The sequence below is a fragment of the Manis pentadactyla genome, chromosome 8, assembly GCF_030020395.1.
Source record: "Manis pentadactyla isolate mManPen7 chromosome 8, mManPen7.hap1, whole genome shotgun sequence".
Taxonomy (NCBI): domain Eukaryota; kingdom Metazoa; phylum Chordata; class Mammalia; order Pholidota; family Manidae; genus Manis; species Manis pentadactyla.
In genome coordinates this window covers 104,870,697-104,897,207 of record NC_080026.1, presented here as the reverse complement: position 1 = coordinate 104,897,207, position 26,511 = coordinate 104,870,697, and the positions used below count along the sequence as shown (strand labels likewise).

The 26,511-nt window shown below is 40.4% G+C and overlaps 1 protein-coding gene across 5 annotated transcripts in view; it reads left to right on the top strand.

Moving 5' to 3' along the window:
- Positions 1-26,511, top strand: part of MYOF (myoferlin) — a 159,909-nt gene that overhangs the window by 68,629 nt on the left and 64,769 nt on the right. For 3 of the 5 annotated variants that reach the window (XR_005023687.2, XM_036880107.2, XM_036880109.2), the window contains exons 12-20: positions 126-255; positions 3,366-3,469; positions 4,926-4,994; positions 5,089-5,132; positions 6,347-6,429; positions 8,192-8,230; positions 11,520-11,644; positions 12,763-12,879; positions 20,789-20,966. Coding sequence is in view for 4 of the 5 variants with exons in the window: in XM_036880107.2 (XP_036736002.2) it covers positions 126-255; positions 3,366-3,469; positions 4,926-4,994; positions 5,089-5,132; positions 6,347-6,429; positions 8,192-8,230; positions 11,520-11,644; positions 12,763-12,879; positions 20,789-20,966 (889 nt within the window). In the remaining variant the exon portion in view is untranslated. The remainder of the gene's footprint in view (positions 1-125; positions 256-3,365; positions 3,470-4,925; positions 4,995-5,088; positions 5,133-6,346; positions 6,430-8,191; positions 8,231-11,519; positions 11,645-12,762; positions 12,880-20,788; positions 20,967-26,511) is intronic. The other 2 variants (XM_036880108.2, XM_036880110.2) reach the window with 1 other exon arrangement.

The following is a 26,511-nucleotide window of genomic DNA, read 5'->3' as shown; positions in this document are numbered from 1 at the left end:
TTAAGCCTGAAACACAGGAAATCCTAATGGAAACAGTTCTGATTGGTTTCATTTTACAGGCATCGGTTGGTTTCTTACAAGTGCTGATTTTCTGTGTATAATTTGTAATCATGTGTCCCCAATAGCCTGAGAAACAAGACCGTGATAACGACAACAGTGATGATGTGGAGAGTAATCTGCTGCTTCCTGCTGGTATCGCCCTCCGGTGGGTGACCTTCTTGCTGAAAATCTACCGAGCGGAGGACATCCCCCAGAGTATGTACTGATTTGATCCTGCCCTACGATTATCAGTTACCTGCATAATTAGATGTGTTAACTCATACTCTGAATAGTGAGTGCTGCTCCCTACTGCATGTTTTTCTTCTCAGAGGCCTTCATGGACTTACGTTCTTATGGCTCCATTGAAAGCCACCTGAGCAGGTTCCTGGGGCAGCCAGTTGGTCACTGATCCATGCTCCTTATTGAGCCTTTGGCCCTTTCTGCTCCACTCCTTCTTTCTTCAGGGTTCCACATTTTCTCCTTATTCAAGAGAATACTCAAGAGAGGTCAGAGTTGACCCTTTCAACTCCTGTCATCCCAAGTGAAATGTGAATTTTTATAGATAAATAAATGGGTTTATTATCAGATTATTAAAAATGGCTAAGCAAAGGGTGGTTAAGTGTCAATAACTAGAAGTCTGTCAATATTGTATGATGAGACGTGTGTACTAAGAGATTGGATGCATTTAAGAGAATCACTCACAGTGATTAGTCCACTACTCCTCACCCTCTGCCCTGCCCAGCCTGAGGCCGCTCCTGCTGGGCTGAGGGACATGCACCCTCTCCAAGTCCCCAGGAGGCAGCACCCAGTGTACAGGTCATGGATCTCTGCAGGATTTGCTGTTTTTCCTGGGAACAGCCTCCTGCCCTTCCCACCCTACCTTTTTAACACCCTATAATGCCTCCCCATACCATCTTTCCCTCAGAAATATCTTAAGAAGTAAATAAAGTAAACTTCACATTATGCTGCCTACACAGACCTGTTTCACTCATCTCCGTTCACTTTTGAGTTTGTTAAGACAGATGTATACAGTTTGTAGTTGGTTAAATGTGCTATTTATGATTATGCCAAATTTCCTTGAATTTCTCAGAAAAATCTAGACTGTGCCTACATCATTTTGACCTAAAGCATCTTTTCCGAATTGAAACCAGGCCTGAGTTTTTGAATTGCCTCTTATCCTATCTGGATGGACTTTCTTTATTCTGTATTTTTTCTCATAAAATGATTGATTCTTAACATAATGCTTATTGATTTCTTTTTCAAGGTGCTCCTGTTGATTTTAAAACTTTGTGGGGAGAACACATTTTCTTTCTCAACTCAGACATAAATGATCTCTGTGATACTAAGCTACTCATGCTTGCCACTTTTTTTTTTTCATTTTATGATTTCATTTTTTAAATTTTTTTATTTTTTGAGAGGGCATCTCTCATATTTATTGAACAGATGGTTGTTAACAACAATAAAATTCTGTATAGGGGACTCAATGCTCAATGCACAATCATTAATCCACCCCAAGCCTAATTCTCGTCAGTCTCCAATCTTCTGAAGCATAACGAACAAGTTCTTACATGGAGAATAGTACAAGGGCAGTCATCACAGAAACTTTCGGTTTTGGTCACACATTATGAACTGTAAACAATCAGGTCAAATATGAATATTTGTTTGATTTTTATACTTGATTTATATGTGAATCCCACATTTCTCCCTTATTATTATTATTATTTTTAATAAAATGCTGAAGCGGTAGGTAGATGCAAGATAAAGGTAGAAAACATAGTTTAGTGCTGTAAGAGGGCAAATGTAGATGATCAGGTGTGTACCTATAGACTAAATATTAATCCGAGCTAGACAAGGGCAACAAAACATCCATGGATGCAGAAGATTTCTCTCAAAACAGGGGGGGTGAGGTTCTAAGCCTCACCTCTGTTGATCCCCAATTTCTCACCTGATGGCCCCCCTGCAACTGTGCCTGTCTTAGGTTGTTCCTCCCTTGAGGAATCTTACCCATCTCTGGCTAATCAGTCATCTTCCAGGGCCATACAGGGAAATGTAAAGTTGGTAAGTGAGAGAGAGGCAATATTGTTTGAAAAGGTTAGCTTTTTACTTCTTTGCAGATTTATGCCCTGTGACTTTTATGCCCAGTATTTGTCTTGAGGTATCTTTATCACTTGGAAGAATTATGATACTCGGTAAATTCGATTTGAGGCACAAATTCTATTTAAGGGTTGTAATTAGGAAGGAAGAAGAAAAGCTATAGGAGTAGCAGATGGAAGAAAACATGGGAAGATTGATTATTTCTTTGACATATCTTCTTGTAGAGCAACTTAAGCATGTATAGGTTTTAAACTACTAATTAAATTGCATACACACATTAACAAAATAGGAATACAGTTACATAACCAAAGCAGACCTATAATTACCAGCCATCTCCAGTGAAAGCAAGAAAACCAGTTAGGCACCCTAGGCATTTGTGAAAAACTTATCTATGATATGGTGGATATTGTCCAACTGAACTTGAACAGTCTGAGAGAAATCAGACAAATTAAAACAACCCATTCTTGGGGTCTGTTCACAACCCATATGTTCTTTTAACAGGAGATAGTCTGTAGTTGTAAGATTTTGGAGCGCTACAACTTGCACTTCTCCTAATTCTTGGTTGAGTTCCAACAGTATAGATCCAGTCAAATTTGTTGTTTTACTGTATGCACAGGCCAGCTTAGATATCTCCTTCTTCATTCCCATGGCAAGTCCAGGAACCGGTGAGATGAATGCAGCTACAACTGCAGCATCGCCTGGATTTTTGTTGAGGTTTTTTGATGATCATCTTCTGGTATGACTCTTCCAGAGAGTGCTGATGTTGGAAGTTCTTCTTCAAATTGTATCTTAGTTCATTTTCTGGGTAGCCAAATTAGGCTTTGATCCTCTGTGTAAACACAAACAGACCCTTTGCTCACACTTTGATATGCCCTTTATACCCTTGTGTAGAACTCATTGGAGGTCACCACACAGGAACTGCTGCTTTTTTTTTTTTTTTTAAGAGAAAGGAATATTATCAGAAAAGTGTACCTCCATAGCCGATCATCTGACACCCTTTAAGTGATCAAAATTAAGGATATTTAAAGCATGCATTAATCGTTGATTTACAGTTAGTTTTATCCTATCAGGGAGTAATCCCCCTTTTCTTTCTTTCTGCTTGCCACTTTTGAGAACAAATCCTGTTGCAACTGTTTTCATGTACAGGAAGAAAGTCTTAGTTTTGCCAAGTGATTTCTATTCTTTTAAGAGAATCAAATTTAATTTGTTGGGTGTGATTTGTTGCTTTCCAGTGGATGATGCCTTCTCACAGACCGTAAAGGAAATATTTGGAGGCAACGCAGATAAGAAAAACCTAGTGGATCCTTTTGTAGAAGTTTCCTTTGCTGGAAAAAAGGTTTGTACATTATCTAAATGTAGATGCCTCTATAAATTAATATTTAAACCACTGTGCTTTCTTGGAGTGAATTTCTGCTTATTCTTTGTTAAAAAAGCTCCCTGATGAGCCAGGCACTCTGCAGGCACACAGATTATCTAAGTCTGAACATGCCAGACTTCACAGGTGTATTTTGGAGTGGAAAGTATGCTTGACTCAAAGGAGAAAATACAATTTTTTGAAAGATTGGAGTAATGAAAGTACCACTGAATTACTTTGATTATTTTCCAGATCCAAGCATTATCTTAATCTCGTCAAGTTCCCCAGCCAGCAACAATAATCCCTGGTCAGTGTCATAGAGGAGAGCCCCCCACCACCCAGTCCTCACACCTGCCATGTTTCTCCCCTTCTAGGCCCTAAAATCCTGCTGAGATGGAGAAGCAGGCAAGGGAGCCCCACCCCAGTCCTCTGGGAAAACCAGGGAGACTCTCAGTGTAGAACACCTGTAACTACCACTTTTACCTACAAAGATAGTCGAAGGTTGGAGGTGGGATTCCACAGGAGAATAACGACATAAGACAGACAGCCTTAGGCATGAAGAGCTAGCATCTTCTACAGTTGAATCATTTATGTATGAAAGCAAAATGTGGCAGACCTCACACCTATGGATCAGATGTTATTTTCTGGGAGAATCAGTGGGTGGGGAGAGGTGGAAATACCCTTAGTTCTGGAGAGAGATTTAAATCCAGATTTCAAAAGGAGACACATTTTCAGTGAAAGAATGACCATGTGACTGGAGTGGAGCGAGCAAAGGGGAAAACTAAGGGACGAGGTCACAGAGATGTGGTGACGGGGCAGGTAGGCTCTCCCAGCCCGAGCGGGGGTCTGGACTTTATTCTGAGTGTACTCGGAGAGCTCACTGAGGTTGCATGCCACAAGGAGTGACATGGCATATGTGGGATAGGATCATATAGGAGTCAGGGGAGATAAGCATCTGTGTGAAGATCAGGGTGTCAGGATGGATTGGATGAGACGTGGGGGGCAGAGATGTGTGGCTGACTCTGGCTCTATCCTAAACACCTTGGTGAACAGCAATGGAAAGACTGGGGCAGGAGCTGGTTTATGAGGGGAGGGGTTTACTGGGCAGGATCAAAAGAGCTGGACATGTTTATGAAGAGGTGCTTATTAGACAGTATGTAATAGTGCTCAGTAAACATTAACTCCTGCAGCATTGTACCAATCCAACGTTAGAAATCTGGCAATTGAAAACATTCAGTGCATAGAAGAAGCAAGATTATTATTAAAGATTAATGTCATATTTTACCAAATTGTTATCAAGAAACATAAACTTTAACCAGGTCAGAGCATATATAAATTCTAAGTAAACTGGTAGACTCATAATCTAGGAGGTATATACTATGTACTTAAAGAAATTAGAAACCTGAATACTTACTGTTTTGCTCTGGTGATTTTACAGGTTTGCACAAATATAATTGAGAAAAATGCAAACCCTGAGTGGAATCAAATTGTTAATCTTCAGATCAAGGTTTGACTTTCTTTTCTTTCAGAAAAAGAATAATTACTTTGGTAGTTACCAAGTCGAGAAATAACTACTTTTTTTTGTTGTTTCTCTTTAACAGTTTCCTTCAGTGTGTGAAAAAATAAAACTAACAATATATGACTGGTAAGTTAAAAAAGTAGACTGATGTCTAATACAAAATTAAAGAATCAAACATTTGGATAGTGAGGAACATCACTCTAGTGGTCTAACTCTTACTTTTCAATATAGTTACTTTTCTTCCAGAGAAGGAAATGGGCTGTATTCTTTCAAAAAAATTAATAATAGTATTGTAGGAAAGCATAGGATATCTTGGTTCAATTGTTCATAAACAAAAGAAGGGGAAAAGAATCTGAAAATGCCCCAAGATAAGAACTCAGTGATTTAAAGACCATTAAGCTGTCCAAAATGGTTTACTTAAGAAATAGTTTACTCCATTTCTTGGGAAGAATCACCAAATCATTCTGAGAGCTATTCTTTGTTATTGTCAGAAACAGAGGTGGACAAAGCTACTTGTCTGAATGCAAAGCAAATTCACTGAAAGGTTCTGATGGAATTTTAACTAGACCAACCTCCTAGCAATCATTGGCCACATTGAGGCCATTCTTGGGTTGGCCCCAGATCAGTTGGCAGCCTGTAGCTCCCTGAGAGTGGAAATGGCAAATATTATCATCATCTGTGGTTATTATCATTTTAGCTACCATTTTTTGAGCACTACTAAGTTCTGTGCCATGTGCCTTAAGTACAATATCTCATTTAGTCTTTAGAATAACCTGATGGCATAGACTATTACTGGTTGATTTTACAGACAAGTACGTGGCGGCTCAGAGAGGCCAGGTAACCTGGCCATAATCACTCAGATAGTTAGAGGCCCATTTGAGCCCCCACCCTGCCTGGCTCACTGCATAGTTTTTTCCTTTGGCCAAATGCGTCTCACTCCCATGTTAGCACCCTCTTGGTGCTATGGCCAACGGGGCAAAGAAGCAAGGAGGAGGACAGTAAGTCTCATTTTGTTCAATGGCCACATCACAGTTAATTGAGGGCCATGGAGGTGCCTCCCAGTGAGTGTAAGCTTGATTTAGGGCACTTGGGGCCCTCAGGAAACATTCTGAAGGTGCTTCAGGTCTGTCAGGAGCCCTCAGGAGTGTGGGTTTGGACCCCATGTATAGTTCAGGTGACCACTCTGGGGTTTCTAGGTGATTCTTAAAGTACATTACAGCTTGAGGTCCGCTGGACAGGATGGTTTCTGAGGTCTAGGGTCTTTTCCATCTCTACCGTGTTGTTGTTGAGATGAAAATATATCTTCCTAGGTAGAGGTCTGAACCTGTTCTTTTACACAGGGACCGTCTTACTAAAAATGATATTGTTGGAACAACATATCTACACCTCTCTAAAATTGCTGCCTCGGGTGGGGAAGTAGAAGGTAAGTCACTTAGCAGGGCTGGAATAAGACGGGGTGCAGGATTTCTGGAGAAGGAATGAACTGTGGTAGCCACCTGGCAATGGACTTGGTTCCTTAAAAGCCAAATGTGATGAACCTAGCAAACCATTTCAGTGATGTTTTGGTGATGACCAGCAACACAATTAATTAATGAGTAATAATTGAGGCAACTAACAGCTTGAAGATGTTAACTTTCTTGCTTCTATCAAAAAACTCTTTCCCAGTAGTGATTTATTATAAATTGTTGAGTTCAATACAGAACTCTAGCACCTTATTTTTTAGGGTGGCACTGACACAGGTCCACCCAAATAGAAAATAATATTCACTTCTCAACTGACTCCTGTGGCAGGAACAGGGGTTCAGATGGCAATGGACCATGTTATCTTTATTCCCTAAGATAATATGTATCTTATTCATTCATAACAGATACACTTTTCTTTTTATTGTTTGCCATACAAGAACTACTTGCCTATACTTGGTATTATGGTTGTGTACATATGACAGAAACTGTAATATAGAAGGAAGGAAAAAAATGAAAATGATAAGAGAAAAAATTCAATGTTAGCACATTTATAATATCAGCATTTTATTTTTTGTTACCAAAACAAAAATAACAAAAATGTTTGTAATTGCCAATAGATTTAACATAGTGAGTATAGTGAGAGAATTTGGTCTCTGCTGAATAGGCATAGGGGACCATGTACCACAGAAAATGTAATCATAACATTTTCCTTTTCTCTGCAGACAACAATATTTATATGGTTGCTATAATGTAAGCACTATTCATTGTTTTCTGTTTTTTTACTAAATCTATAGCCAAGACTCTGAACTGAAAGTAAATGTCATTGCCCATTATTACAATATAATCCTTAAAGTACAGAAAATAAAGATTAGAGGTAGAGGAAGAAGGAAAGTGGAGGGAAAAGGTAGGCATTTTTGTGCCTCTTCTTATCAAGTGAGGTATCCAGATATAAAGACTAGGTTAAATCATAAAGGTAAGCCATAGAGCAATTAAGAAATCATGCTATGACTATATAGGTAAGGGAGAGTCAAAGTGAGTTAAATCCATTTATCTTAAGCAGGGAGTCATTAAAATATTACCTTGAGATAATTATTCAAGACATGTTGGTATAAGCATTTTTCCTAGTGATATGGTGGTGACGTGCAGAACTAAAATGGTTACAAGCAGTTTCCACCTGCTTCTCTGAGAACTTCTCTCATTGCAAGCTCTGCAGACAGACAGTTACAGGGTCTCAAAATAACAGTGAGCAGCAGGCATCCCCGAAAAAGGAAGCAAATAATGTACCATAAACCATAGGCCATTGCTTACACAGTTTCAGACTAAATTAACTTTGACTTTCTCGCCTTGGTCCCAACTAACTCATACTTAAGACAAGTAAAGTAAATGTTTTATTGAAAGCATGAAGTGTTGGTGACTTCACCAGGTCTCCTTTGACAGTGAGAAGCTAGCTCTTCTCAGATGCCTCACTGCCTAGAAGCTGGAGACATTGGTTTATTTCATGGGTGGTGGTTCTGCCAGTTGTCACAGGTTTGAGCCATTTTGCATTGAATCATTGAGATTTGTATAAATTTAAAAAGAGTCAATGTGATTTCGGTCTGAATTTGGAATTTCTCTGGTGTTGCTAAATCACTTGCCTTGCATTGGATTTGATTAACATTTTCAATGTCTCTTTTATAATGCCTGTGTTTCTCTTGTTTAACCAATCATGTTTTTACTATATAGATTTCTCATCTTCGGGATCTGGGGCTGCATCATATACAGGTTTATGCTTTGTAATTTTGCTATACATTTTCCTATTTTCTATTATCTTATTAAGAATTTATCAATTAATTGCCTTTAGAATTTTTTCTTTGATATTTTGCTGTCCCAAATAGTTTTGCTAAAGTCTTAATTTTTCTATTAGTGCTACATGGTTGTCCTGCATGGCCAAGCTTAAAACAAATGTGCTGACCAGGCTTTGCTCTGTGTCTCATGTTTTCACCTAGATGCATTCCATCCTATTTGGCTCCATTGTAAATAATTGTTTGTGAGATACAACACTTTTTTATTATTGTTGTTTATGTTCAGAAGGTAAAGATATGGGGGTTACTACAATTGTTGGAAATGTATGAAATAACTTTCCCCCACTTTGAACATGGATCTCTAGGTTGGAAGATACTGAATGTTTTCCACTTTGTACCTTGAAAGTCTTCATCTTCCCAATATGAGGGATCATAATATGTCCTTTGTTTTGCACAGCACTCACCATTCTTTGCAAGTTTGCTCAGTGACCTCACACTTGACCTTCACAACTCTCCTAGGGCAGATGGTATTGTTCCCCTAATAAATGAGGGCTCTAAGGTTTAGAGAAGTCTGCCATCTTTCAAATAAACATGATAATCCCTGCTATGCTAACCAGCCAGGATTGTGGTGAGAAGGGAGAGAGATACTGCATGTGAGAAAGCTTTGCAAACTGATGCTCTGTGCAAATATAAGGTATTTTCATCTGCCTTTATGTTATCCGTGCAATGCCCCATTGTTATTTGTTTTTAAAAATCAATATCCTTATCTTATAATCAAATTTATATGACTATTAAGTTTGTAACAAACTTGGCAGATTTGGTAACACTTCATTCCTTCATTCATTTGTTCAACTAATCACAGAATATTTCTGTAGTAGTAATCCATAGTAGGGCCAGTACTGGGTGTTAAGGAAATCAAAATAAAACCTGCTTGAATCCTGCCCCACCCACCAAAGTAATTTATAATGTAGGCACAGAGATAAGCAGCTATTTAAGGTTCAAAATTAAATTAAAGTAATAAGGTATAGAAGTTCAAAATGCAAAGGAATCTCAGAGAGGCGAATGGGAAAAATACTGTTTGTAAAGTGTGTTGTAGCTAAAGAGCTAAGGAATTTTTGTTTTATTTAGAATAGGCTTTTGAGGAAGATCATTGGGAATTTTGATGTGACAATTGTGCATAAAATGGGTTAGAAAAGTTTGGGAGAGACTTAGCTTGTTGGAGAATAAGCCTTCCCAGGTGGCCATGCTGAGACATGAGCACACAGAAGGAAGGTTTTCCGTGTTAATACATAACCAAACAAGTCAAAGGGTTTTAAATACTGAAGAAAGAGATTTGGTTGGACAAAATGTATTAAGCTCTTGATATCAAGATGACATGCAGCAGATCATACTGAACAAAAATTTGTGTCTTCACCCTTGGAAATCTTTGCTGAAGAGCAAATATTTATGACAAACAACACAAAAAGTCCCCCATGGGAACTAGGAGGGGTTGAGGTGGGGCTAGACCAGAGGAATGGATGGTGCAGTAGAAGGTACCCTTGTCTGATCTATAAAACCAAAGATCTGGCCCTAAATCTGTCATCTTGAGGAACCCTTGATGAGTCATGTACCTTCTGTGAGATTCAGCTAACCCATCCATAATGTAGCATGACTACATGCAAGAGTTTCAACACCCAGTTTTACTCGAACATTCTGTGATTCGACTTCTAGAAGTGACTTCCTTCTCACTGTGGATCTCTGCTTTAATTCTCTATTCCCTCCCAACACCCCCTCCCCCACAGCAAAATATTCTACCTGAGGAAAGAAGTCTAAATAAAGCCTTCTGGTTCATGGGTTAGTTGACCTATAAGTGAAACCAATGTATATGTTCAGATACAGTGGTCTTTTGTTTCATCCTACTCATTGGTGATGTAGTAACATGATTCAGAGAAATCTCTGTTGGAAAAATTCTTGGTCCCTATTTGGGTTTCACAGGAGATTTCTAAACAGGTGTGAAATAAGTCTCACCCTTAAGCTGTCAGTTATTACTTTCCTACATGTGAATTTAAATGTTCCTTTTCTCTTGCTCTCTTTACTGAGATTGCAATTCAGCTAATTTCGGCTAGTGTGCATGGTTCCTCCTCTCCTCAGAAATGCCCAAGACCATTTACACATGCAAGAGAGCCTCAAATAATGAAAAATATTGTGAAACACATGTGTATAGAGTTTGGTCAACTGTTTATTAATGGGCTTTCTGCTCACCTGCTACTCTACATTTGTCTTTCTTCTTTAGACTTAAAAACAGAGTTGGAAAAGACCATAAAGGTGATTTGATCACCCTCTTACCACAGAGGAACTGTCATAACAATATCCTAAAAGACAGGATGAAGTCTTGGCCTCAACATTTCCTATCCCCAATGCAATCTCTCCCATTGTTTGACATCTCTAAGTCATAAGATTTTCCCCACACTGAATGAACCAAAGTTGGCTTTCTTGTAGTTCTGCAGTGGTCCTTACTCTGCTTTAGAGACAGATCCACCCCTTTTCCATATGAAAGTCATTCAGAGGGTTGGAGGCAACCCTTCATTTGCCCATCTTCACCCACAATCTCCCTTTGGCTCCACTATTTCCTTACATTGCCCTCAGTGCCCCTCACTGGGGAGTAGTCTTGCTGAGAACAAGTAGCAGAAATATGGAGCATATTAGATGCTCATCAGAGATAGAATGTCATGAATGGGGACTTCCTATTGCTTATGAATTTCAAACCGTCATAACCATAGGCAGGCAGTTAATTGTCACATACAAAATTTTTGAATGCCTTATATTTTTAACAGCATCTGCCTGATTTACACTAACTACATGAGACCTAATGGCATTTTCTGGGAACAAAGTTAATCTGATATATATAATTTAAATGACTTTCAATTAAACAATATTATCTTTTATCCAAATTGCCAATGACATGTTTATTACAATGCCAATTATAAACTTGCAAAAAATGTGAAGATCAACTTGAAAGTCTTAATATTCTTTCATATGAATAGCATTGTCCTTTTGTAATAGTAACATAACCCCAACTGAACTAACCCCAAAATGTTTTTTATTTAATATTTTATAGCAGTAAGAAAAGGGAAATATGTCAAATCTCACAAGTGCTTATACTTTGCACTAATACAACTAACTCACAAAGTTAGAAGAAAAGAGTCTCACAGAGCTAACTAATGACTAATATTTATTTCAGTAGATTGATTGTTAAAAGCCTAATGTCTAATTATGATGTTCTATCTCAGCAAATACAGGAGAAACAGAAGTGGGCTTCGTTCCAACATTTGGACCTTGTTATCTGAACCTTTATGGAAGCCCCCGAGAGTACACAGGATTCCCAGACCCCTATGATGAGCTAAATACAGGAAAGGTTAGTTTCTCTATTAAGGTTTTCTTATTAATGAGTACTACTTAATGTGATTCTTTCTTTAAATGGTTATAATTAAGTCTCATATTTAGGGACACACACACACACACACACACACACACACACACACACACACACATACACACACAGACCAGCCATATGACTGATCAAATATTGAAGGATAGAAGTCCCATGCTCCACAGCCTTAAGGTGCAAGAATAAGAAAGGATCCTGGAGATTATCTAATTTGGTAATTACCAATGCATAGCATGGCCATTCCCCCATCCTACTCTTAGGGCAGAAAGATGTCAGTAATCAAGGCTGACTCTTTGCTAATAAGCAAATGTGCTGCCTCAGAATTCTGTTCAACACCATGTTCTAGGAGTTTACCAAATGATTGGAGGGGAGATGCATATTGAAACTTTCTGCTATCCCTGATCTGATCAACCTCTTCATTTTATAGATGAGGACATGGAGACCCAGAGATGGGAACTGCTCTTTCCACCGCAGCAGTCTCTTTTTGTTGGCTCCTAAACTCAGGAAAGGGACTAAAGTAGAGAGAAAGCCTGGAGGGTGGGGAGATGGAAGCCTTCCCTGTCTCTCCAGAAGATTCTGTTGCCAACACTGCTGGAAATGGTGGAAGGAGTATCTGCTCTTCATCCTCACGCCCAGCCTCACCCAGACATCTTCTCTTCTATTTCCTCTGAGACTTGCTCTGGTTGCCAACAGGGCAGCCTCCTTATTCTGAGCAGAGGAGAATAGGAGCCAAGTTAACACAGATAAATGCAGGGCTGCTCTGCTGAAGCAGGGTGAGGGAGACTTGGAGCCCCTCCCCTCCCCCCAGCCTCTGGGAACCCCTCCTGGAAAGCCTGCCTGCACTCATGGCTAAGGCCTGTGGCAGCCCTGCCTTCCCTGGCCCTCTGGGATCCCTCCTGAAGTCACTGGCTCTTTCAGATACCAAAGACCTGGATCCAGCTGAGAGAGTTACTCACTGATTCATTTGGGAGGTTAAGGCCATGAAAGGGGAGCCTTTAAGCCGTAACTGGGTTAGCCTGGCTAGAGAGAGTTCTTTTTGCTGTTGTTCATGCCTAGATGAATAATCCTATACTGTTGGCTTTCAGGGGGAAGGAGTTGCCTATAGAGGCAGAATCTTGGTTGAATTAAGCACTTTTCTTGAAAAGACACCACCATATAAAAAGCTGGAGCCCATTTCAAATGATGATCTGCTGATTGTTGAGGTAAGTACTGGGTGTGGATAAGACTTGGTGTGGAAAGGGTGTCTCTTCAGAGGACTGGGGATGGGATGGCCAGTACTGGCCTGCCAGATCTCAATCCAGTCACTGTTCACCCTGTAAGAAGAGTCGGTTGCACATTCTTCCCAAGGCTGCCGCTGTCCCCAGCCCTCAGCCTCAGGAGAGGCCACTCACATCACAAGAGCCACAGGACGTCAGCCTCACTTCACAGAGGGAAAGAAACATTTCTTCCCAAATTAGCAAGGATTATAACATAGTCCTGGCTAAAACATACACTTAACAGTTCATGTTCCCAAATAGAACAGTCGATTTCAGCTTATTTAATTTTTGAAAGAACCGTGGTAGGCATTTGTTTTATAGTATAGTTAAAATTCTATCCAAGGAATTTTCCTAAAGTAAAGCCAGTAGTCTGCCTCAAACGTGAAATCACATCTCTACCTCTAGAATCAGAAATCGCTTACAATTTTTAAGTCACAGTTTTTCCAGTTTGTATACATCAAGTGTATTCAATAAACAATCTTAGGGCAGATCTTTTGCTGAGTCAGCCTCTTAAACAAGTGGTTATAAAGGCCAGGTTGTTACAATAACTCACTGGGAGATAAATCTTGAAGAAATTATCAAGTAGCTCCCATCACCCTGCTCCTCATCTCCTCTCTCCATCTCCACTGATACACAGGCATGTAAGTAATACCATTTTGCAATTTATACCATAGTAGCAATGGTGCCATAATATCATTCTTGGATTTAACATTAATGGTTTTGACTACTCTTGAGCTATCCCAATAATTCTGATGTGTAGTTAGGAGTGATGTTGCTGAGGTGGGAATTCGCATCAGATATGCAGAAAGGCAGGTGTGTCGAAGCTGATGAGGGCGCCTAGCCAGCCACCAGGTCTGCATGACTCTGAGAATGGGGCTGTGTGGTTTTCAACTCCTGACATTGGTGCTGCAAGTCTTATTTAGGGCCTAAAGGAGTCCCCCAGTGTTTTCAGTTATTCTGTTGCATTTCATGGAGGAAATGATAGAGTATTGTTATTGAATTTTAGGGTTTGCTATGATTTCAGGAAGATATTCCTTGCAATTGATGAGTCTGCCATAATATAGTAAGAACAGGGACAATTGAAGGCCTCAAGTGCTGGTCTTGTCTGACGTTTCAGACCTTACTCCTGCAGCACAGGTTATAAATCAAAAAGAATCCCTCTAAGGAGATTCCATGGGTTTATGCTGTAGGATCCTGCAGTGTAAACTTGGTTTGTTTTTCACTCGTAAAGAGACACAGAGCTAAATGCAACAGATTTCCCCTGGTCAGTAAGATCCTGGCCAGTCTTACTATTCAGCCACAACTATCAAGTCTGACATCCAGGAATTGTAATGGATTTTAAGGACAAAATAATAAAAGGGAAAGAAGAGAAAGTGGTTAGAAAAATGGCACAGCTTACATGATATTTACTGCCAGTGTCATGCAAGAGAATGGGCAGAAACCACCCAAAGGCATCTATGTAAATACATGGTGATAGCATGGGTGGTTCTGAAGTTGAATAGTTACAGATCAGCTCTTTTGAGGTTACAGATGGGTCAGCTGGAACTGGGGTTGGGCAGAAACTCTGTCATGGGTTCTCAGCAGTTACAATACCTCTTTCTTCCATCATCAGAACACAGTTTAAGTCCATGATCCTTCTGTTTTAAGCATTCATAATGGACAGGGGAGGGGGAGGAAGAGAAAGATGCCCAATGTAGTATAAAGGAAAAACCCTTTAGTAACTAGAACACAAAACCAAATTAGTTTTTCCTTAATCCAAATAATTATACACAGGCAAGAAGCTTATGTCATAACTTTAATAAAAATATAAAAACAAAGAGCCCACAGTATATATAAACAATATAAAAGAACAGCTTTTTATACACTGAAATACAAAACAACATTAGTTTTCTTTGTTCCAAATAATTGACAGCAGTCAACCTGGATGGCATCACGGCCCTTGTCCAACTTACAGAGATCCTGTATTCTGCGTCAAATGCAAGTAATAAAACTTTCTGGTAGACAAAGAGTAACAAAAGGGAAACTTGGTTGCTGTGAAATGACAGAAAATATATATTGGTCTCTGCCCTAAAGCCCTTGTAATTTCCTAAGTGACACAAGCACTAGGAGCATCTTTTGTTCTAATAATTTGGTTTTTGACCCTGGTGCCTGATACTGAGCTCCTAAACCCCTTGGGATGTGCTGGGTGATAAGAAAGCCTTTTGTTCTACTGAGACAACTCCTGGTAGGCTCCTGGATGGGGGCTGGCTATGAGAAAGACCAAGCAAGCTGTGATTAGAAGCTTGGAACTTTCAGCCCCACCCCATTCTTTAGAGAAGGGCTGGAAATTCAATTAATGATCAATCATGTGTATGTGATGAAGCCTTCATAACAATCCCAAAAGCATGGGGTTCAGGGAGCTTCCAGGTTGGTGAACATATGGAGGTGGAAGGAGAGTGATGTGCCTACAGAGGGCATGGAAGCCCTCGTCCTACATTCTTCACCTTACACATCTCTCCCATCTGACAGTCAACTGTACCTTGTATCGTATCATTTTATAATAAACTGGTCAACAGTAAGTGAACTGTTTTCCTGAGTTTTGTGAGCTGCTCTAGCAAATTAACTGAACCCAAGAAAGGGGTCATGGGAATCTCCAGTTTATAGCCAATGGGTCAGAAACACAGGTGACAACCTGGACTTGAGTTAGGCGTCTGAAGTGGGGAGCAGTCTTGTGGGCTGACCCTTAACCTGTGGGATCTGATGCTGTCTTCAGGTAGATAGTGTCAGAATGGAGTTAAATTGTAGGACACCCAGCTGGTGTCACAGAACTGCTTGGTGTGGGAAAGTCCCCCCTGCATCCGGTGTCAGAGTGTTGAGACTGGGATAATAGTGTGAGAGTAAAGGAGGAACACAAGGGAGTGAGTTTTTCCTACTCAACTGCCAAAGAGCCCAGAGCTCCCCCATCTCCCTTAGGCCAGTGACAAACTATTGCCCCCAGGTGGCCTGGTCAAGAGAGCCTGAGAGAGACGCAGCAGGATTCAGCATGGCTGATGCCAGGGTTCTTGTTTGCGGAGTCGAAGAATGAACTTAGCAAACAGTCAAGGTAGGAGAGCCAGGGAGGCTTTTATTGAGAGATACAGTGAGAGGACAGACAGAGCTCCTGGCGTGAGCCAGGAGGGGACAAGAGAGCCCTGGGAGGTGTGTTGTCTAGGGGATTTATAGGCAGTTGAGGACTTTCGGGAACTGAGGGCTTAGGGTGTGGACTTGTACCACCTGCCCTGCCCCCAAGGTGGGCTGGGTTGTTGTCAGTTTGCTAGGGCTGTTTACAGTGAAGTCAGGGGTTATGCTGAGATACACTTGCGGAACACTCAAAAAACATTCCAGGCCAAGTTGCTCCTGGCCTTTTGACCTTTAACTGATCTCACTGAAGATGTCTATATTCCTAGTCTGGTATCTTTACCCTAGAGAATTAGTGTGACCTTGACTTTGCATAATGCTGAACACAGAGTTTCGATAGGGACTTTACATTGTTACATTGCTTTGACTGTAAATATCTTGCCTTGCTTTTTCCAGAGGCCCTCACCCTACTCTGTCTAAGCTCATGGCCCCTGTCTCATGGCCACTTGCCTAAACAATCAGGCAGGTAGAGAAGCACGAGCATTGCAAACCCAGCATTATTGAAACCCACGTGGCCTCCTGGATCTCCCGCCCAGCCTGAAGGACTCCATTGTTTGGCCCACCGTCGGGATCTGTTCCTGGACCACTTCCTCCCTGCTACTTCCTTCCCCATCTCCTTGAGTGTGACCTAATATGTCTTGGGAGCCTTTGTTTAACAGGCATTCTGTCTCTGCTCAGAACCTTCTTGAGATCTCCCAGTGGTCTGGCCTACATAAAGCACTCGCTAAATATTGCTTGACACAACACATTCAGATTATTCTACCAGCTCCACCAGTTCTCAGCTTTAGGAAGGAGACCAAAGGTGGCAAGTTGGGCAGTTTTCTTTGGCACATGGCTTCCTTGTCACTGACTTAATACCCCACAACCACTTTTAAGAGCTGTTACTTGCTACCTTTTATTACTATTCTGCTCAGCAAAAATCACCTCCTTCCCCAAATTTACTTCTGAAACTCTACCCTGTACCACCTCCATCTACTAGTCCTTGTTGATCGGAAAGAGAGCCCCAAGGCCCTACAAAGTCAAAAAAATAGCCATCAGTGTTCCATAGACTATAATTTACATTCTTTAACTTTCCCTGTTGTAGGCCCTTTGCTCCAAGGCTAGTAAGGGAGGGCAGGAAACAAAAGCTGAGACCCCAAACTTATCTAAACTGTGTTTATTGTTCCTTCTTCTCTCCACCCCTTTGTGCCCCAAAGGCACTGGGGAAGTGGGAAAGGGTGGGGTGAAGGACAGAATTCTCAACATCACTAGTCCAGGACAGCCTGGCTGTAGGGCAGGTGAGCAAATGGCAGGAGGTAGAGGTGCCCCTCGTGGAGTTTGGGCCTGCAAAATGGTCCAGGGAGCTGCTCCGTCTTGAATGATCTGCTCACAGTGTGTACCCACTCTGTTGGGAGTTGTGTTAATGGCGAGAAACTCCAAGTATTGTCTTAAAGCTCAGATCTTCCCAGGTGAGGGTCCTGTCAAGGCTTCTGCAAGCAACTGCGAGTTATGCACAGGAAGATCCAGTGACCTGTAATGGAGTCACAGCCACATGGAGGTGTGCAGGGCAGAGCCAGCCCAGCCAGAGCAGCCTCCTACCCCTCTGCAAAGTCTCCTCATGCAACTTCTCTCTTCTTTGCATCCCCTGCATTAACAGATAGTTCTGGCTTAAATACTGATCCTTTTTTTCTGGGTTCTGACTTAGGTCCCAAATTGTTTCATATTTTTTCTCCTTCCCTTCCCTGATACTATCCTAGATGCTTTACAAAGAAGTTACGCTATATATGTAAGTTCTGACTAGTACAAATAACTTCCTACTTTGTAATTTTCAAGCAGCAATTCAAACCACACCCAGAATTTCCACAGCAATCCTGAACCATGGATAGTTCAGGGGGCTTAGTTGTGGGTGGTTAAGGAAGTTCCTGAAAAGTGACAAAAGTTCTCCAAGCCCCTTTCTACCAAAGTGACAGTGGACTAAGGGAAGTTTTAAAATGCCTAGGCAGAATCTACAGGAGGTGGGGTCCAGATGTAAGAATTAAACTCTTCATGTGATTTAATGTGCAGCTATGTTTGCAAACCAGTGTTCCAGAAGGACTTTCAAAAATGTTTGAGATTCAGAGGGATTTCTGATTAAATCCTCTTGGAGGTTTTGATTACACCATGTCAAAAATTCCTTTAACCAAAATGGAGATTTATAATAGTGGGCTGTCCCATTGCTCAAGACAAGCTACAGTCGCTGTCAGATGTCCTCAGAACAGTCCTGGAGATGTTAAAAATAGAATTTCCATATGATCCAGCAATTCCCTGCTATGCTGAGAATTGAAAGCAGAGACTCAAAGTGCCTATGCATACCACATACATATATTACACACCCATGTTCAGAGCAGCATTATTTACAATAGTCAAAAAGTAGAAGCAACCCACAAAACCATCAATAGATGAGAGGAAAAACAAAATGTGGTACAGACATACTGTGAAATTTATTCAACAGGGAAGTCTTTAGGCTGAAGTGGCTCTAATGCCTTGGCAGCCCATGTCAGCAAACCAAACCGTAAGCTTCTACATGCCTCAAGGTTAAGAAATTGAAACTGAAGGACAACAAATCTCATATAACCAGAGGTTTCCAAATAAGGCAACCGGGTGGCTGAGAGCCAATCTAGTAATTTCCTTGCCTTCCCTCCGTCTGCTCTATAAGTCTTTCCCCACCTGCTGTCCCTGGAGCACTCCTAACCACTTCCTTTCTGGCACTGCCCAATTCCAATAGATGTTTGCTCAAATAAACTGTAAATGATTTTAATATGCTTCGGTTTATCTTTTAACAGTACTATGCCGTACTATTAGCCTTCAAGAGGAAGGAAATTCTGACACATGCTACCACGTGACTAAACCTTGAGGCCTTTGTGCTAAGTGAACCAGCCAGTCAAAAAGGGACAAGTGATGTTGAGTCCACTCATGTGAGGGACTTAGAGTCGTCAGACTCGCACAGACAGAAAGTAGGGGAGGGTGTGGAGATAGTGTTCAGTGGTGCAGAGTTTCAGTTTTACAGAATGAAAAGAGTTCTGTGGATGGGGGCTGTGGTGGCCATGACAGCATGAATGTACGTGATGCCAGCAGCCTGGACATTTAAAAATGGTGGAGATGGTGAATCTGATGTTATGTATGTTTTACCACAGTTACAAAAAAAGTTTTTGTTAGCAGTTGCCTGAGTACTTTTTTAAATGAATGACCACATTCTTGCAGCACACAGGCCAGGAGGCCTACCCATGAAGGTGATTCATTTATAGAATAAAGGCTATGTGTGGGTGAATAGCAGAGGAAAGGGAAATCAGTTCATAAATGTCCTACAGGGGTCCAAAAAATTTTATTAGCTTCCTAGAAGTAAAAGGTGTTCCTAGCTGGCTACCTAGATAATGATACACAAATTATAGCAAGGGAGCAATGGGAAAACAACTATAACAACAAAGATCTCATCAGAGGCCAAAGCTGGGTAGCTATGTGGCCTCTACATCTCAAACTGAAGGACCACAGAGCTGGCCGTTCCTTCCCTGGGAGCTTTTGGGGTAAACTTCCTACGTGAGAAATATGTCAAGCAATTTGAGTGTTACCACTTGTGGGTCTCACCAGTCCTGCAGTGCAGCTGCACTACAGTAACCATGGATGTTCTCACTCCCAACCTGGGCAAGTGTGTACAGACTGGTACCAACAAGGCCTGGGAACAGACTCTAGATGTGGGCAGTATTAAGTGGCAGAATCCCTTGGACATAATGAATGCAGCACCTTAAATCACTGTATCATTCTGTTTGACTGAAGAAGGTAAAATGCCCAAAGGTCAGTAGGGATGTGACCCATAAAAGGAGAGGTGCCATCTGAGCAAAGATTGGGGCAGGATTGGATTCAAGAGACTTCATGTGCTTGGAGAAGAAAGGCCATGAAGGGCTCACGGTCATTGCTGCTAGGCTGACAGAGACCCCCTGGGGCCATTGTTAGCCCTATGTTCAACTCCCCTCCCCCCCTACACAGTCAGTAAAACGGTAATTTTTTTAAAAAGAAAGGAAGAAATGATGTTTGATTTCTATTTCAGAAAAATAAGTTCATCTAATTTCACTTATTTTTAAATCTGACATTAAAAAACTTGTTTCTGATGAGAAAATTAATACCTAAACAATTCAAACTATTAGAAACATATAATTTAGTAGTTATCCATAATTTCTCTACCTTTCCCAACATAACTGTTAACTATCTGATTTATATTCTCCCAGACTTTTATCATACATATGCCAATATTAGAATATATATTTAATAGGCTCACATAAAAAATTCCTGTTTTCCATGTTTGCTCATATGGATCTACTAAGTCTTTTTATGAACTTTCATAAAAAATACCTGTTTTCCATGTTTGCTCATATGGATCTACTAAGTCTTTTTATGAACTTTCATTCCATTATTTGGTTGTAACATAATTTGTCTAATCAGTGGCCTATGAATAGACATTTGCATTGGTTTTTTTCCCCCTCTATTTCAGCCAGCGCTACAGTGAACATCCCGGTCCTTCTGTCTTTGCCCACTTGTATGAGCACAAGAGAAACTCTAGATTCAAGGACATTCTTTTCACTTAATTCAACACTAATTATTATATTTAGAATTACAGCTTTTAGAAATCCAAGAGGTGAATGAGAGCAAAAGGAATCTCACTGAGCTTATGTGTGTTCATACTTTATAGAAATACCAGCGGAGGCGGAAATACAGCCTGTCTGCTGTGTTCCATTCAGCCACCATGTTGCAAGACGTTGGCGAGGCCATTCAGTTTGAAGTCAGCATTGGGAACTATGGCAACAAGTTTGACACGACCTGTAAGCCTTTGGCATCAACCACACAGTACAGCCGTGCCATATTTGATGGTAAGACTGACGCCAACCATTCCCTCCATACACATGTACAGTGGGTGCACACGGGACAAGAAGCATGCAGCATATTTGCCCTCAGGTAGCCATTGTCCCCAACTTATGCTTGGTGGAAAGGAAAAGGTTGAATGGGGAAGAGAGGTGGCTGAAGGTCAGGCACCTTCAAGACTGGTCAAACTGAAAAATACAGGCCCTTTGACAGGGGTTGAGCCCCAAAGCCCCCTCCCATGCCTGCCTTTAGCACTGGCTCTGTTTTGTACACACACACAAGGTGGTGACTTGCTGAACAATGAGCTCCCTGCAGACAGCTTCTGACCCCTGCCCACCTCTGCCCTGTTAGGGCCCGGAGTCGACCACCTCTCAAATAGACAGAAGACACTCACGATAATGCAAGTCACACAGCGAGGTTTATTTCCAGCTAGCTGGGGTCCAAGTGTCTGCCCAACGCAGCGGGCTTCAACAAGGACCCCGAGCACTCAAAGCTAAGGGTTTATATATCATTTTCAAAGCACTTAACTCACAGTAATTTTCCACAGTTACATATTATTTTTAGCAAGAGCAAGATAAGACCACTCCCCAATTAGACAGAGTGGTGTTGCAAGATAGGGGCTAAGCAAGAGCATGATAAGCTGACCAAGGCCGCAACTGCGCACAACCCAGTGTCTTTGATTAATTTGTTCTTCAAAACTTGTTTATCAAGCCTTACCCAGTCCCTCCTCCCTTGTAGTCCCGTACTCAAGAAATGGCTTTTCGTCCCTTAAGATGGCTATTCTCATGCTAACTCATTCTTACATTACCCCCTTTTTGTTGTTACAATGAGGAATCTTGCTCATTTGTAGGGTAGCCATAGGGGCCCTCAGGAGGGGGCAACTTTTCGTATTGTCTCAAGAACAGGAGTTGTACGGTATTGACACGGTTTTTTACAAAATTAATAAGTTTGTTTAGGATGCAGGGGCCAAAAGTTAAAATAAATATAAGTAAAATTAATGGGCCAACTAGGGTAGAAACTAGGGTGGTGAGCCAGGGAGACTTATTAACTAAGCTTTAAACTCTTGTGCTTTTCTTTCTCTCTTTCTCTTGGCAAATTCTTCTCTTACTTTAGCCATGGATTCTTTTACTACTTTTGAATGACCAGTGTAAAAACAGCACTCTTTATTTAGCGCAGCACATAGTCTCTTTTGAATATTAAAAATTAACTTAACATAAGGAATTTTCTGCCTTGATTTTTCTCTGGGACACCGGCACCTGGGTCCGGGAGCATATCAAAAGGCTGCCTGCCCAGCCCCCAAGGTGGGCTGAGGTATTGTCTACTTGCTAAAGAGTCTTGCCTTTTGAACTTCCTGGGTGTTAAAATGCAATCTCATCTCTAAGATGGAATTTTCTTTGCCCTTTACTATGTTATTTACAGCTGGGTCTGCATGCTAAGCTAGTTGCTCAGTTTGCAAAATTACTCTGTTAGGTCTGAAGGAGGAAAGATAGCACACAGGCCCGGGCCTTTCAGCATGCTAAAGTGAATTCTTTACATGGTTACAAATGATTAGCATAACAAAACATGCTACTCTTCTTTATCTGGGGAACACCAACTGATTTCACTGAAGAGTAATTCTAGAGCTCAATGTTTAACATAGAGTTTCAGCAGGGGGGTTTCTTTGCATGTAGCCACACTGCTCCACTGCAAATATCCTGCCCTGCCTCCTCTAGAGGCCCTCACTCTATTCTGTCTAAGCTCACGGTCCCGTCTCATTTTCCTCTCTACAGATAGAGACCCTAGCTGCTGCTTGGGAAAAGGGCAATGACCACTCTGGCTGCTTCATGCTGAGAGGGGGCGCAGTAAGGGGTGCAGCCAGGTCTCCATCAGTGGTCAGTTGACAGGGCCTCAGAAGATTGGCGCCTCCACTCCAGGTTCCATTTCCACTACTATTTGCAGTTTTGTGACTTCTAGGCAAGACAGAACAGATTATGCCATTAAGTTAAGTAGCAATATTTGGAATTGGACTCCCTCACTCTGGAAAGACAAACCTGATGAGACCAAGAATGCATGGTTGAATATGAGAACTAGAAACAGAAAAATTTTAATTGTAATGATAGGAGAAAACTAAAACATCTGGAAAATCATAGCCAGATATTTTGAAGAAGCCTGAATTCTGGATCTAGTCCATGTCTCAGTGACCAGTACTAGGACTCAGCATGGACAAGGCTGCACCATTGAAACAATACCCCTCTCTAAAATCACTCTCATTCTCACTAGAAGTAACCAGATTAAAAAAATAATCAACACTTGGCTCTATTATTTGCATAAGTGCAGCAAGAAGAGCAATTGATTACACAGGCTCTTTTAAATGTGCTTTGCTGGAACTTTTTGCAAGGAATTTCAGATCGAACTTTTAAAGGCCACTTGCAGCCAGACAGCCAAGCCAGACTTGCCATCAGGTTTTGCCTGCAGTACCTGTAGATTTGGGTGAATTCCTCTCTTTTTGAGGTCCCCACGACATCTTGAGGTTCCTGCACCTGCCAGGAAGTGACCTTCTTTACTCACCTGGTAAGGCTTCTGGGAACTCTGTAAGCAAGGTACTAGGCCAGTTCCTCCAAGGGGCTTTGTTGGCTTTATAAAATCAACCTTAGTTCCTTAAAGCTGTTCATATCTGAGTTAATGCACGTGTCTCTCAGGTATGACATTCCAGTTAAAGCCTTGGTAATATAACCTGTATTTTTAATTGGTCCTCTTACAAGGAAAGCAGGTTCTTATTGAACTTATGCAAATAAACATACTGCCATGAAATATAAAAATAGTCAATGAAAGTTTTTAAATCCTGGAGGGATCAGGTAGGGAGAAAGATAAGTTTCAATTCTGCTTATAAAGATTAGTCATTTACTAAACTGTTGTCAGCGTAAGAGAAAAAGCTTAAAACATTTTATTAGCAACATTTGAAATAAAAAGCCACAAAATCATCTTCTTTAGTTTACTTAATCTTATGTAACTAATACTTGTTCTGCTGAAATCTAGTTCTTTACTAGTTTAGGAGTAATCAAACAGTGACCATAAATGACAAAAGACTTATAAATGACAATGGTTAAAGATCTGTTGAGAGCTTACTATAAGATGGCTGACATGGAAATTTCAACATTTTTGTAACACAAAACATTCAGTAACAAAGTTTAGCATCATTCCTCTTGACAGTGCTTCCCAGACAATCAAGCAGGTAACTATATATTAGATAAATAAGCCAAATTAGCCAAATACTTTCTCCAATGAGAAAAAGTTCTTCTGACATGTTCCAGGGGCCTTCTGGAAAATATTAGAGTTAATTAGAGATAAAAAAATATTTTTTAAAATTTGGTCTTGGGAAGCCGTCAAAAGTTTTTAAGACACTTGCCTAAATAGAATGATAGTTATTAAATAACACTTGTTATTTAACCAGAATGATAATAAGAAGGCTTAAAAGCAAATACAGAAGGTTACACAGTTGTTAACAACACTTAGCAGCTTACAGTCCTTTTAATATTAAGATCTCATTTTCTCAAACACTCAGACAAATCATTGAGACTTTAAGCATAAGAAACTGTCTTAATAAACAATCAGAAAACTTTTTATAATCTTTCAGCATTAAAGGTAGAGTAATAAACCTTTGCTCTTCTGGCAAACAAAAATTCTAGTCTTGCTGTGCACTCGACATCAAGATTTATTTGCTTTAATTTCACATAGCATTACTATATCAATTTTTTAATAAACTTTTTACAACTTTCCTTTTATATTCAGTGTTCACTGTCTTTAAACAAACAGCTGTACTTTTGAATAGCTATCTTCTTTTACTTTCAGTACAATGCAGTTCTATTCCTTATACCTTCTCCTATAAAAACATGCACTTTTTAGCATTCAGAAATGTTTTCCTTATTATATCAAGTAGTTTTTATTATAACTTAAAACCATTTGGTACTCCAACCTTCAGTGAACACTGAAAAACAGGCTACCATAAACTGTCACACCAGCATCTTTCAGATTGATACATTTATGAACATATCTTATCATTTTTGGAAATGTGCCTTATAGCACAATCTCTCATTAAGCATAAAATATGTCTATATAACTTAGCAAACTTTAAGAATTTTGGTTACCACAAAAATTATCAGGCTGTTTGCAGATATATACACTGTTATACATTAATACAGTATTATTATTAAGATGTTTATTTGCTATACTTGTTTACTTATTTTTAGCAACCATGCCAGATCACTTATTAAAGTTTTACCAAACATCAGACAAAGTCAAGCTTTTTTTTTTTTTAAGCATCTTCTTGAAACATTTAACAGATCACATTAACTTAAATGACTTTAAGCAGACTTTGGCAGCTGATAACTACAAGGACATGGCCGTTTCAGTTAACCTTAAATTAGCATTAATGCTTAATATTTTTTAATTAGATTTTCTGGAAGTTTTAGAATACCCAATTTTCACAAGTGCTTGTTTTAAAATCAATTTTTACTAATACTATCCGGAGGTAGGAAAATATTTTTCATCCACACATTTAGACACACAAATATACAGACTGAGACATAATGACTACAGTTAGCAACACTCTTCATAAAAAGAACATATACACAGACAGACAAACTGACACAGAGACTTGAGTTATTGATATTTAATTGCCTTTCCTTTTATCTTATTTGACTAAAAGTATCTTAGTCTTCAAGAATATACTCTACTGTTAGGGTCCAGGACTCCGGGGCTTCTCCAGAGAACAAACCATACAGGCAAGGAGATGTAAATCCAAGCAAAGTCTTTATTCAGCCAGCTAGCTGGAGCCGACAGCACCTCCCCTGACACGCAGGTCGAGTCCGAGCTGTCGACCCCCAAGCAACTTTAGGTATAGATTATATAGGATTTCCACAGCCATTACACCAACACCCATACATCACCACAACGAATGAAGTTAAAACACACCCCATGCTTTAACCAATAAAGTTGAAACGGGGACCCGCCGCTTGCCTGAACTTTGCACGAGCATCCCTTAACGTCTTGTCATGAGTTTCATCCCCACGAGTTTCATCCCCCTTAGGGTATGGAAACTGGGTGGCTCTCCCTCTAGGGTGTTTCTTGCATTCCCTTACACTACAGGCAAGCAGTTTATATAACTGGGTTAAGGTTTAGATGGCCCCAGACTAACAGGGCCAATGAAGGCTCTGAACTGATAGGGACTGTGTGTGTCCAGGGGGCTGGAAATGAAATGCAAGTACAATTCTAGCTCCGGTCATTTAAATCCAGGCTGTATTGCAGAAGATATATTTCTTTTATTTCAGGGAGTCTAGTTAAAGAACTTTTCAATTTTTGAAGATAATGAACCCAATAAATAGATTTCTACTAAAATAATTTGCAAAACTAGTTCCACACTGTAGTCTATGGGACTGTTGACTATTTTCCTTTTTTGCATTAAAATAAATTTAGCTGCATAACTTTATTATATTGCATACTTCTCTCAGGGGCTAAGCCTCCCCATTAGAGAGTTTGTATTGAGGCCAGGCTTGTGTGCAGAAGATAAGACCTTTC